The following is an 11,019-nucleotide window of genomic DNA, read 5'->3' on the forward strand; positions in this document are numbered from 1 at the left end:
TTATTAAGAACCAAGCCGAGTCTGTCTTAACTCATTTCAGTTTCCACAGTCGGCCTCTCTCCTCCTGACCTTCTTCAGTACATGTCAGTTGAATATCAAGAGCTCTGGCATTTTCCTCCGAGGCAGAAAAGCCGATTCGGCCGGTCAGTTTTGGCTGCGAGGCCTTCAGCTGTGTGGATGGTTGGAGCAAAAGCCCTTGCTTCCAGTGCGTTTCCTTTCCAAATGGTCCAGTAGTAAAAGCCACATAGCCAGGCTTCTGTTTCACGAAGCTGTCAGGCGTTATTTCAGGTGCTGGTACTCTATCGGCCCGGCAATTCACGAAGAAGTTATCGAACCAAATCAGAAAGCCATCCAATGAATCGACATCGCGCGTTATTTGAGATTCCCAGTTCGCAGTGAAAAACAAGTCCTCCGGCTTCACAGTATGGAGATCCAGAATCTTGAATGGGCATGGCTGTCCGCATACTGCAGCAGGCGGCACTGTGAGGATCCTGGCCTCGTCGTAGATGCACTCCTGCATGGCCTTCATGTCAAATCCGTAAACATCTCTCCAAAACGAGACAGTATCCGTGACGTATTCTGAATCTTGGACCGGTGCCACCCAAATGGTAGCAGAGCTGGGCACGAGGAGGCCGTCAGGTCGAAGATACTTGTCGCGCGCGTATAAAACGCTAGGCAGCATAGCCTCATAAAGCAGGCAATAGCCCATCCACTCGCTGACAATAATGTCAACCTGATCAACAGGGAGCTTTACGTCCTCAATAGCACCACGCAAGCAAGTAATAGTTCCTGCCAGCCCATTGTTGAATACATTCTCTCGAGCTTTATCGATGATGTCCGACTTGTCCACCGCGATCACCTGCGCAGCACCGGCCTTAGCGCAGAACATACTCAGGATTGCTGAGGGCGTTAGCCACGTTGAACTGCCTTAGAGCTTGCTTTCCTTCGCTTGCTTTCCTTCGCTTGCTTACCTGTTCCGCATCCAATGTCTAGAACTGTTTTCCCCTGAAATAATTGCTTGTTCTCGTAGATGAAGTCACGGTATGCGTTGGTACGGACCTCATCTTTGAGCATAGTCTCGTGAATTTCTACGGCACGGCATGTTAGCTGGTTGCTGGACTTCACCTTGTCACCCAAAACAGTATTCGTTACCGTTGTAAGCATACGACTCGAAGTAATAATCCGAAGAGTCCTTCTTTTTTTCGCTCAGGGTTCCAGCCTCGTTTTCGTCGCCCCACCGCTTGTCCAGTGTCTCCTCTACGGCCAGTCGATAACTAGCGAACCGTTCATTGATGGCGGCCAGTTCGGCCTCAAGCTCTTTATTTCTGGCTTCGACAGATGTCCTCTTCTCGGATGAGTCATGTCGGGGATCCTCGGGACCTTCGTTGAGAATCTCATCCAGTGAGAAGAGCAAAGCGTCGTTCTCAAGGACGGGTTTGAGATACTTATCGTCGGAAAAGTCTCGAGTCGAGATAGCTGTGGGCAGATTCTGCTTCTCCTTCGTACGAGCTCGGATAAAATTTATCAGTTTAATAGCATCGTGGAACTCAAGTTCAAGACGGTGCACGGTAGCGACCAAATCGAAGGCGTACTGAGACGTGCAGTAGGTAAGAAGACCCTCCAGGCTAGAGAAAGTCTTGGCATCAAACAGTGATACAAAGACAATTTTCTCCTCATCAGGCTCTACATCCAACCAGTCGGCTGTATCCGAGTTTTCGGAATCGCTGGAAATGGACATTTGATCGAAGTCTTTGCTTTAAAGGTCCAACTTTAGCTTGGACGGCGTGATGTTGTTCTGGTAGTTCTTTCTCGCGGGCCCACAGATGATGTTAAAACTCGTCACTCCACTTTGCAATTTCGCAAGTTGCCATAGCACACCACCTTTATTTAGTGCCAATGCCCGAGAGGTAGGCGGAGCAGAGGTGTTACTAGTTAGCTACAGCGCAAAAGATTGTGGATATTCTCATTCTGGACTTCGTTTGCTTTCGGCTCTAGTCGACATCGTTCTCCTCATCGCTGCTTTCGTCCTCCTCACCATCTGATACTGGTTCGCCTAGCTCACGAAGGCGTTTCTGTAGAGAAACAAATTGAGATACATGTTAGTCGTACCGGTGAGGGATAGCTTCACCAATGGCGTCGTACCTTTTGCTTTGCCGCTGAGTCTTCCAGATCCGTAAAGACTATCAGCAGATCGTCGAGCTCGGATTGGACGCTCTCTTTCTCCCTTCTACTGCTTGCGAGTACTGATTCGATCTGGCATCGCGTTAGGCTTGCTTCCTCAAGCAGAAACACATGACATACTTTGGCGGTGGCATTGCGCGCTTCATCCAATTGTCGCCTGGCTTCTTCGAGCTGTTTTTCTAATTCCTTCGTCTTGTTCTGCAACTTTTTTATCGTCGCGGTCTGCTTTTCACGAGAGAAATGCAGTTCGTTGCGTAGTTCGTCGGCTTCGCGTGACTTGGCTTGTAACTCACTTTGCTTGTTTTGCAAATCTCTTTCGCGTTCATTCGTTGCCTGTTTTGGATTTTTCTCAGATTATTAGATTGCGAAGTTGATTGTGCTGGATTGCCAGAAAACCTACCTTTTGCAAAGAGGCTTCTAGGCTACTGACGGTTGCGCGAAGGTCGGCAATTTCACCGTCACTGCGCCTTTTTATGTGCTCTGCCTCTGTTATGGCAACTTTTTTCACTGCTATCAATTGCTGTTCCAAAGCAGAAACCTTGGCAGCAATAGCCGCTTCCATGGACGCAACGTTTTTCTCAAATTCTGCTTCTTTCTTCATTAAAGCGGACTCCAAAGCTACAATTTGCTTCTGGCTTTCGGCATCCTTCGCAGACTGAATGCTCTGCATTTTCCTTGTGATGGTCAGAGTGGGTGTTCTCGCCAGAAGTGTTGCAAACGAACCTAATTTCTGCTTCGTGGGACCTCTGAGTACCTTCCTGTACTGCTTTGGCGGCCGCTGTTTCTCGTTTGGCATCCTCTCGAACCTTCTGCAGTTCTTTGTTTGCTTCCTCTTTGAAATGGCGGTGTTCCCACTGCTCTTGGCCAAGGCGTGATGCTTGAGACTCAGAAGCCAACTTCGCTTCCGCGATCGCCCTATCTTTCTCTCGGATTTGCTCGCGCAGAGAATCTACCAGTTCTCTAGAGATTCCTTTCTGGACACCATTGGTGATGACAGAAATCTCAAGCTCCGGGCTTCTATCAATGGCTCTCGCGATGCGACTATAGTTGTCTTTGAAAAAGTTGACAAACACAGAGTCAAAATACACGTCCGCTAAGCCACTGAGTAACGCCGGGTCTCTCCTCTGCGGTAATGCTTCAAAGTCTCGCAGCAAAGGATGTGAACGCAGTTTGAGGAGTCGCTGAAGATATTGCTCTCGATCTAGCCGAGTGATCAGGATAGAATGCAACGTCGTTCTAGTCACGGGCGAATCTTTTGTAGAAAATTCATAAGCAATGCCGAGAAGCATGGCGCAAAGTCCCTGAACTAGTTCGCTTCCCTCCAGGATAGGCTGCGAAATGACTTGAATGAGACTCTGAATATTGCTCCCCTCGGACAGGAAATCGTTCACTGCGTCCAAGTCTTCGAACAGCCATATTGTCAGAAGCATCAAATAAGCGACCGATATACGTGCATCAGCACCTCGCCGAATACCTGTCAGGAGATGTGCTGTAACGGTCTGGATGCTTGTCACTAGCTCCTCGTCCTCGGCAGCATCGCCTTCGGTAAGCGAAAGGGCTTTCGTTTTGGCAGCAGAGTTATCGTATAGCAAGTGAAACGTAATGACGGCAGCAAACCAGAGGTGATAAGGGTCGCTTGCCGCTTGATCGGCAGAGGGCGCCAGCAAAACAGTCAGTGCATTAGTTGTCTCTTCACTGCCTGTCAGGTAGCCTTCAATAGCTCTTGTTAGAAAATGCAGTCGAACGTTCAAATGATTAGAGAAGTAGGCTTTGAGGCACTCATTAGCCGCATAACGAACGTTGAAAGCTGCGCTATCTTGCAGATTCAGGATAAGGTCAAGCAGTCCATCAATGACGTATACCTGTGAGCGAGGTCTGAGTTCATTTGCAGAGAGACGGCTGCCCCCTACCCGTAAGACACTAAGCTGAGCAAAGTTCTCCTGCAACACTGCAGAGTCGCGAATCATATCACCGCACGCGATCAAGCCCTTGAAAGGGTTAGCTCAACGACTCGCCACGCAACTGACTAGGCATAACTCTACTCACTTCCGCTCTAATTTCCATCTGAACATCTGGGCTGAAGGCTAAATGAAGTACGTCGGCGCAAAGCCGGTGCTTCCAGAGTAGCTCTTGGTTGCGTGAAACGCCAGCGGAGCCAGGTGTAAGAAGTAGCCGCAGAATTGCTAGAAACGCGTACAGATTTCTGTTTCTTTGTGATTGGGCCCAAATTGCCACATCTTCGCCATTTTCGGGTTGCAAAACACTGTGCAACAGGTCCGCTAACTTTTTCATACATCCAGATTCACGAAATAGGGTCTGGTTTGAGGCATTGCGACGAAGTAAATTCGCCAACAGAATGAGACAGTCCTCTACAGTTCTTCCACCTTCTGATAGCGACCCATCGGATTCAATAATTGCGAACAGTTTTTCGAATGCGTTTTCGAACGCGACTAGCTTCTGTATATCGATCGAAGCCGGTGTCAAGCTTGTAAGAAGGTTTATGCCTTCATTTCGAATCGCATCACGTTGATCGTCGAGAGTCGCAACTAAGCGAGGTATGCCGAGCGGCGCGGTAAATATGCATTCCTCTGTTCGTTCAGTTCTAGCAGAAAGAATTGCTCCCAAAAGTTGTAGCGAGTACAAGCGGGAGTAGAAGTCGTTCGTTTCGAGAAAGTCGAGCAGTAAGGTAACATTCTCCTGGCGCTGTGTGAACTCATCAGCAAGCCACAAGACAACCTCATCAGACGTCTCGGGGCTATCTTCATTAGGTGTGAAAAGCATGAGCAACGTTTCTAGCACAACTTTGACAGTATCAACATCCTCTCCGTCCTTTGCAAGGCTCCCAATGAGCCCTCTCAAAGCGCTAGAGGAGACGGTGGCTGGGAAGTCTTTTGCAAACGATCGTAGCCCCAAAATTGCCGCCCGGCGGTCTTCTAGCAGAGTAGCAGAGCCTAACCTTCCGCTAAGTACAGAGATGGTATCCGTCGCGGACTGCTTGGCCGGTGCTGTCGCGATTGAGAACATAGCGTCGGATGTGCTGCTATTGTGATTTCTGTGCCATTGAGTTTCTTGGGTGTGAATCGGTCGGTTTATTTACAGTCTGTTCAATGCAACAGAGTCGGCCGTGGTGAGGTTTCTCCACTGTTGCAAAAGGAGACGGAGGTTTTGCTGTCCTCAGTGTTTGAAGAAGCTCCGCCGGCCCAGGTAGATAGATGTTGGAATAGGTAAGGAGCTCTGTCCCACCCAGGTCTGGAGGAGCTCCCACGCCACGCATTGCAGCTCCAGATAGTTCTTTTGCATTAACTGCTATTATCTCTATGAATAGTGTGGCATCTCAAATTTTGGCCCGTACTGTCTTCAATTGTGAAAAGTATGCTAGGCAGCCTGTCCAATGAATGAGCTGTGGCCTGCCCGTAAGCTCGTCTAGGTCGCTAAATTACATAAGCAAGTTATCTTATCAGCCTATGTACTGAATACATTCTGATTTTCTCACGTCGCGACTAAGCTTCGATGGGCGAGTACCTGATCGCTGTACTCGAAGGAAGAACTTATTCAAGCTGACTATCTTGTGCGATATATTTATGGCCGTCATCTTTTGTTGTCAATGAGAACATCAGATAGCTCCTGAAAGATCAGCATTGCAGCTTCAGCAAAGAAGTACCGCTTCACGCCTATTCGACAGCAGCATACGGCCGTGCACATTGCCACCAAGTAATACCGAGAATTCAAAATGGGTATTCCAGCTGCCTTTCGATGGCTTTCGAACAAGTATCCGAAGATCATATCTCCTGTGGTCGAGGATCGGCCCATCGTCATGGACGATGGCACCGAGATACCAGTCGACATTACTCGTGCAAATCCAAACGGCGAAGAGCTGGACAATCTCTATCTCGACATGAATGGCATTGTTCATCCCTGTGCACATCCGGAAGACAAGCCAGCCCCTAAAGATGAAGAAGAAATGATGCTTGAAATCTTTAAGTACACGGACAGAGTGGTTAACATGGTTCGACCACGAAAGATTCTCATGATAGCAGTCGGTACGTCTCGCGGTGTCACAGTAATTGTTGTTCTCTTAGCTTCATATCGCTAACGGTCCACTAGATGGCGTTGCGCCCCGTGCCAAGATGAATCAACAACGATCGAGACGATTTCGATCGGCACAGGAAGCCAAAGAAAAAGAAAATGACAAGCAAGAGCTGATCAAGCTGCTCAAACAGCAAAATGGGGGCAGTCTTACTGCTGAGAGCACTGAATCTGTAACGAAGAAAGCATTCGACAACAATTCGATCACGCCTGGCACACCTTTTATGGATATACTGGCAAGCAGCCTTCGCTATTGGTGCCAGTATAAACTGAATACGGATCCTGGTTGGGCGAAACTGAAGGTCATTATCTCAGACGCCACCGTACCAGGCGAGGGCGAACATAAGATCATGAATTTTGTTAGATCCCAGCGCGCTAGCCCCGATTATGACCCTAACACTCGGCATGTCATCTACGGTCTGGACGCTGATCTGATTATGCTGGGACTTGCAACTCACGAGCCGCATTTTCGCGTCCTGCGCGAAGATGTCTTCTTTCAGGACAGCAAAGCTCGGGCCTGTAAGCTTTGCGGTCAGAAAGGGCACGATGCGCAAAATTGCAAAGGTGAAACAAAAGAGCCAACTGAAGAGTTTGACGCAAAGAACAATGCATTGACACTTAAGCCTTTCATTTGGCTGCATGTCTCCGTGCTAAGAGAATACCTGGCCGCTGAACTCGCAATTCCTGAGCTCCCTTTCCGTTTCGATCTCGAGCGCGTCATCGATGACTGGATCTTCATGTGCTGCTTTGTAGGAAATGACTTTCTTCCACACTTACCGGCTCTGGAAATACGTGAACACGGCATTGACACCCTTACAACCATTTGGAAACGCAATCTACCCGCACTCGGTGGTTACATCACAAAAGATGGTCACATTGACTTGGAACGAGCTCAGTGTATTTTGGACGGACTTGCTGGGCAGGAAGATATGATTTTCAAGAAGAGAAGAGAACAGGAAGACCGCCGTGAAGCGAGTGCAAAACGTCGCCGACTGCAGAATAATGGCGCGACCGGACGGGATAACCGCAGTGATGGTAAAGGTCTCAAAAGCGGACACGAAGACCCTTCACGTGGGCTTGCTCTGCACCCCATCGGATCAATGCCAATCGCACCGTTGAAAGCCATCACTCATGACATGACTGTCAATCGCACGGGTGCGGCCGACGCGAATGTTGCCAACAAAAGTGCTGCGAGTGTACTCAAAGAGCGCTTGAAGGCAGGTAGAGGAGCTTTAAGCCCTGAAGCAAATTCGAAAGACACAAAAGATACTCCATCACACTCAGTACCGGTCAAAAGGAAACTCTCAGCTGTCGAGGCATTTGCGGAGTCGACTTCAAACGATGCACAAGGCACGAACACTCCGGGTGATAAACCTGAGACCCCAGCGGACCCGGTTAGGCTATGGGAAGATGGATATGCTGATCGGTACTACCAGCTCAAATTCCACAGAGACCCTGGCGACATATCCTTTCGCACACATGTTGCCCATGCATATGTTGAAGGATTGGCGTGGGTTTTGCAGTATTATTTTCAAGGCTGCCCGTCCTGGGAATGGTATTATCCATACCATTACGCACCATTCGCAGCCGATTTCAAAGACATATCGCAGGCCAATGTTACGTTCGAAAAAGGCACCGTCTCTCGACCGTTCGAACAGCTCATGAGTGTCCTGCCAGCTGCTTCGCGTGATAATTTGCCGGAAGTGTTTCATAGTTTGATGACTGACCAGGACAGTCTCATCATTGATTTTTATCCAGAAGAGTTCGAAGTTGACTTAAATGGAAAAAAGATGGCGTGGCAAGGAGTTGCACTGCTGCCTTTCATTGAAATGGACCGCCTTCTGGCAGCTGTGCAGAAGAGATACCCACTACTTAGTGACGAAGACAGGAAGCGCAACGGTGTCGGAAGAGATGTCTTGCTCTTGTCAGATAGCCATGAGAGCATCTACGACGAGATCCTGACAAATTTCTACTCCAAAAAGCAGGGCTCTACTCAGTTCAGACTCAACCCCAAGACAAGCGACGGACTCTCTGGCTACGTTGAGAAGCAAGAAGGGTATGTGCCACATGGGACGCTACATTATCCCCTTGAACGCAAGTCTATGCCAGACCTAGACTATGACCGCTCCATGAGGTATGTTAATGATATTCTGCCAGGACATGGCAACACGAAAGTCCACTAACAGCCCATAGCGTTAATTATGACATGCCGAAAATGACCCATGATCATAAGTCGATGCTCCTGCGTGGAGTCAAAATGCCAAGCCCCGCACTCACGCGAAGTGATATAGAGATTTTGCGAGGGAAGACATCGAGAGGTGGATACAGCGGCGGCAACCGCGGAGGACGCTATGACCCTGGTGGACAACACCACTTCAGGCAGAATGGAAGGGGTAGGGGACAAGATTTTGGTCATGGCCGCCCGCAGTCAAATTACCACAGGCGCGAGGATCCGCGCCCTCTTCCCCATCAGCACTTTCGTGGACAGGGTGGTTGGCAGCCTCCACATCCTGGCTCTTCCGGCTTTGGAAGAGGTGTTCCACCACCACCTCCTCCGGCACATGAACAAGGCTGGAGTTCCCAAAGCTTTAACGCTAGTGTTTACAGCTACGGTCCTAGTCAAGGCCATCATCTCCCGAGAGGTGGTTACCATTCTCGTGGTCGATGGAATTGACATCGGTCGGTCAGTTACGATTATGTCGCACAACTACTATAGACTGTCTTACCAATGTACAACAATAGAGCTTCGTTGTAGACTCGACGCACCTCGTTGAGGTTACGGGTTCTCTAGCACGGAAGTATTGGGACCTGGCCAAATATTGTATGTGCTAGATCAGATATAGTGGTCCATCTGCTGATCTAATTCGAAGTACAACATGAAGAGCGTGCGTGTTTTCCTACAAAGAGGTCTTCTTGTTGCGCGTTCAAATCCAGTGCTCATCACGGAGCTCCGCATCACGGGCAAATGATCCCTGATACAGATAAGGACGAGCCGGACCTTCAAGCTCCGGAATGTACCCTTGGGTACATTCATCAAATGACACCCAAGGCTGCGAGGAGAAAAACTCGTCGTAGCTCGTAGCTAGAGCATGCTGCAAGCTAGTCACTTCGCCGGAGGGGAACATAGCCTTCCGCGGGTGACGGCAGGAATCTCCTTGACAGTTCTTGAGCGTCAGAACCAGAGTATCGAGACGCTTGACGAGCTGAGCTATGTTGTACGAGCTACATTGTGGCTGCTTTGCGTGCAAGTTGAATGTCTGGTAAGGGTCTCTCTGTATGCTATATTGGTTGTTGTACATTTTCTCGAATTGCATTGTTGAACGTACCTTCATGTCGTATAGCTCATGTTCACCATTGCACCACACAGTGTACATGAATTCATACTTTTCCGAGACAATTCGTAGAGTCTTGTACGTGTTATGATCGAAGTACCCTTCTTGAGGGGCTGTCAATGCACGGTCATGATTATTAGGGGTCACTTGCATACTCAAGTTGGCAAACACCGTCCCTTCGATAATGCCGCTTCCCCAGCACTCAATGTTGACATGTTCGGTCTTGATCGAATCCGGGGTGTGATCTGCGAATTTAACGGGGATAGGCAACCCATCAAAGTCATCCCGAAGGGAGAAATCGGCCAACTTAAAGAGAGTCGGCGCGAGGTCGGTGTGTGAAGAGGGAGACTTCAATGTCTTATTTTTGGCAATTTCAGGGCCACGAATTATGAATGGAACGTTGACATCTTCCTCAATACCGCAGGTCTTACCAGCGGGTAGTCTATGCTGTCCAAGGTGGAAACCGTTGTCAGCAGTGTAAATGATGTAAGTATTGGCCAAAACATCAGGATAGTCCAGAAGGGTCTCGAAGATGCCCTCAACAAGATCATCGACGTCCTGCAGAGACTGCAGACGCCTTCTTTGGAAATTGTCGAGATACTGAACTTGTGATTTGTTGAGCCTAGGAAGATCCTTGAAGTAACTTACGGTTCCAGGCTGTACAGCAATGTCAGCGATCAATTTCTGATACCGCTGTTCTGAATAAGTCAGTACCTGGGCGGGGTTGAAGTTTTTGTTTCTGGGGGCCTAGGCATCCGGGAATAGATCGTGATGGCGACTGGCCGGCACAGGTTCCCTAAATGTATCAGTCAGCTCAGTGTGAGGCGCAATGGGGGCAACCCCAAGGAAGAAAGGGTTCTGGGCCTCAATGCCTTTTTAAAGGAAATTTAGAGATCTCTTGGCAATTAAGTCAGTAGAATACTCTCCTGGGAATGCTTTCCATTTCTGTCAAGAGAAAATAGGCATTGTTATATACGTAAGTGTTTAAATAATATTATATTTATTAAAAAGTCTAGATATTTTAATCTTTTAAGAAATAATATTAGACTAGCTTTTTTTTATATTTATTATAACTTTATACTAGTAGCTATAAAGAGAAGAAAAAATAACTATTTATATTTATAATTAGCTCTTTTAAAATAATTAAGAAATAGATTTATTATTAAATATATATATTAAAAGTAGATTACCTTATAAAAGCCTTTTATAATAGTTAAAATACTAATATCAGCTAATACTACCCTATAAAGTTACTAGAGCTAATAAAAATAGTTATATTATTAATTTACTCCTATTATCCTTATAGAATATTAGGTACCTTAATAAATTATTAGTATAGGAAAAACTATTACCTAGCTATCCTAGGGCCTTACTACCCCTAGCCTATACCTAACCTAGGTAAAAACCTATACTTTTTATA

The 11,019-nt window shown here is 47.7% G+C and overlaps 4 protein-coding genes across 4 annotated transcripts; 1 reads left to right on the forward strand and 3 right to left on the reverse strand.

The window, feature by feature from the left end:
• Positions 1 to 31: 31 nt before the first annotated feature.
• On the reverse strand, positions 32 to 1,738 carry BBA_10088 (protein arginine N-methyltransferase; the record flags this gene model as incomplete). Its single annotated transcript, XM_008605185.1, has 3 exons — positions 32 to 900; positions 972 to 1,088; positions 1,153 to 1,738. 3 exons carry the CDS (start codon positions 1,736 to 1,738, stop codon positions 32 to 34), a joined length of 1,572 nt encoding a protein of 523 aa, XP_008603407.1.
• Positions 1,739 to 1,991: 253 nt separating this feature from the next.
• Positions 1,992 to 5,205, reverse strand: BBA_10089 (transport protein USO1; the record flags this gene model as incomplete). Its single annotated transcript, XM_008605186.1, has 6 exons — positions 1,992 to 2,072; positions 2,143 to 2,253; positions 2,302 to 2,514; positions 2,582 to 2,855; positions 2,905 to 4,169; positions 4,228 to 5,205. The coding sequence occupies 6 exons, from the start codon at positions 5,203 to 5,205 to the stop codon at positions 1,992 to 1,994; spliced, it is 2,922 nt and encodes a 973-aa protein (XP_008603408.1).
• A 706-nt stretch (positions 5,206 to 5,911) lies between these two features.
• Positions 5,912 to 8,941, forward strand: BBA_10090 (XRN 5'-3' exonuclease; the record flags this gene model as incomplete). The annotated part of the gene is made up of 3 exons (XM_008605187.1): positions 5,912 to 6,221; positions 6,286 to 8,401; positions 8,461 to 8,941. The coding sequence occupies 3 exons, from the start codon at positions 5,912 to 5,914 to the stop codon at positions 8,939 to 8,941; spliced, it is 2,907 nt and encodes a 968-aa protein (XP_008603409.1).
• A 250-nt stretch (positions 8,942 to 9,191) lies between these two features.
• BBA_10091 (arylsulfatase, putative) lies at positions 9,192 to 10,542 on the reverse strand (the record flags this gene model as incomplete). Its single annotated transcript, XM_008605188.1, has 3 exons — positions 9,192 to 9,539; positions 9,594 to 10,256; positions 10,522 to 10,542. The coding sequence occupies 3 exons, from the start codon at positions 10,540 to 10,542 to the stop codon at positions 9,192 to 9,194; spliced, it is 1,032 nt and encodes a 343-aa protein (XP_008603410.1).
• Between the last annotated feature and the right edge of the window lie 477 nt (positions 10,543 to 11,019).

This window comes from Beauveria bassiana (assembly GCF_000280675.1).
Source record: "Beauveria bassiana ARSEF 2860 unplaced genomic scaffold BBA_S00086, whole genome shotgun sequence".
NCBI classification, from domain to species: Eukaryota; Fungi; Ascomycota; class Sordariomycetes; order Hypocreales; family Cordycipitaceae; genus Beauveria; species Beauveria bassiana.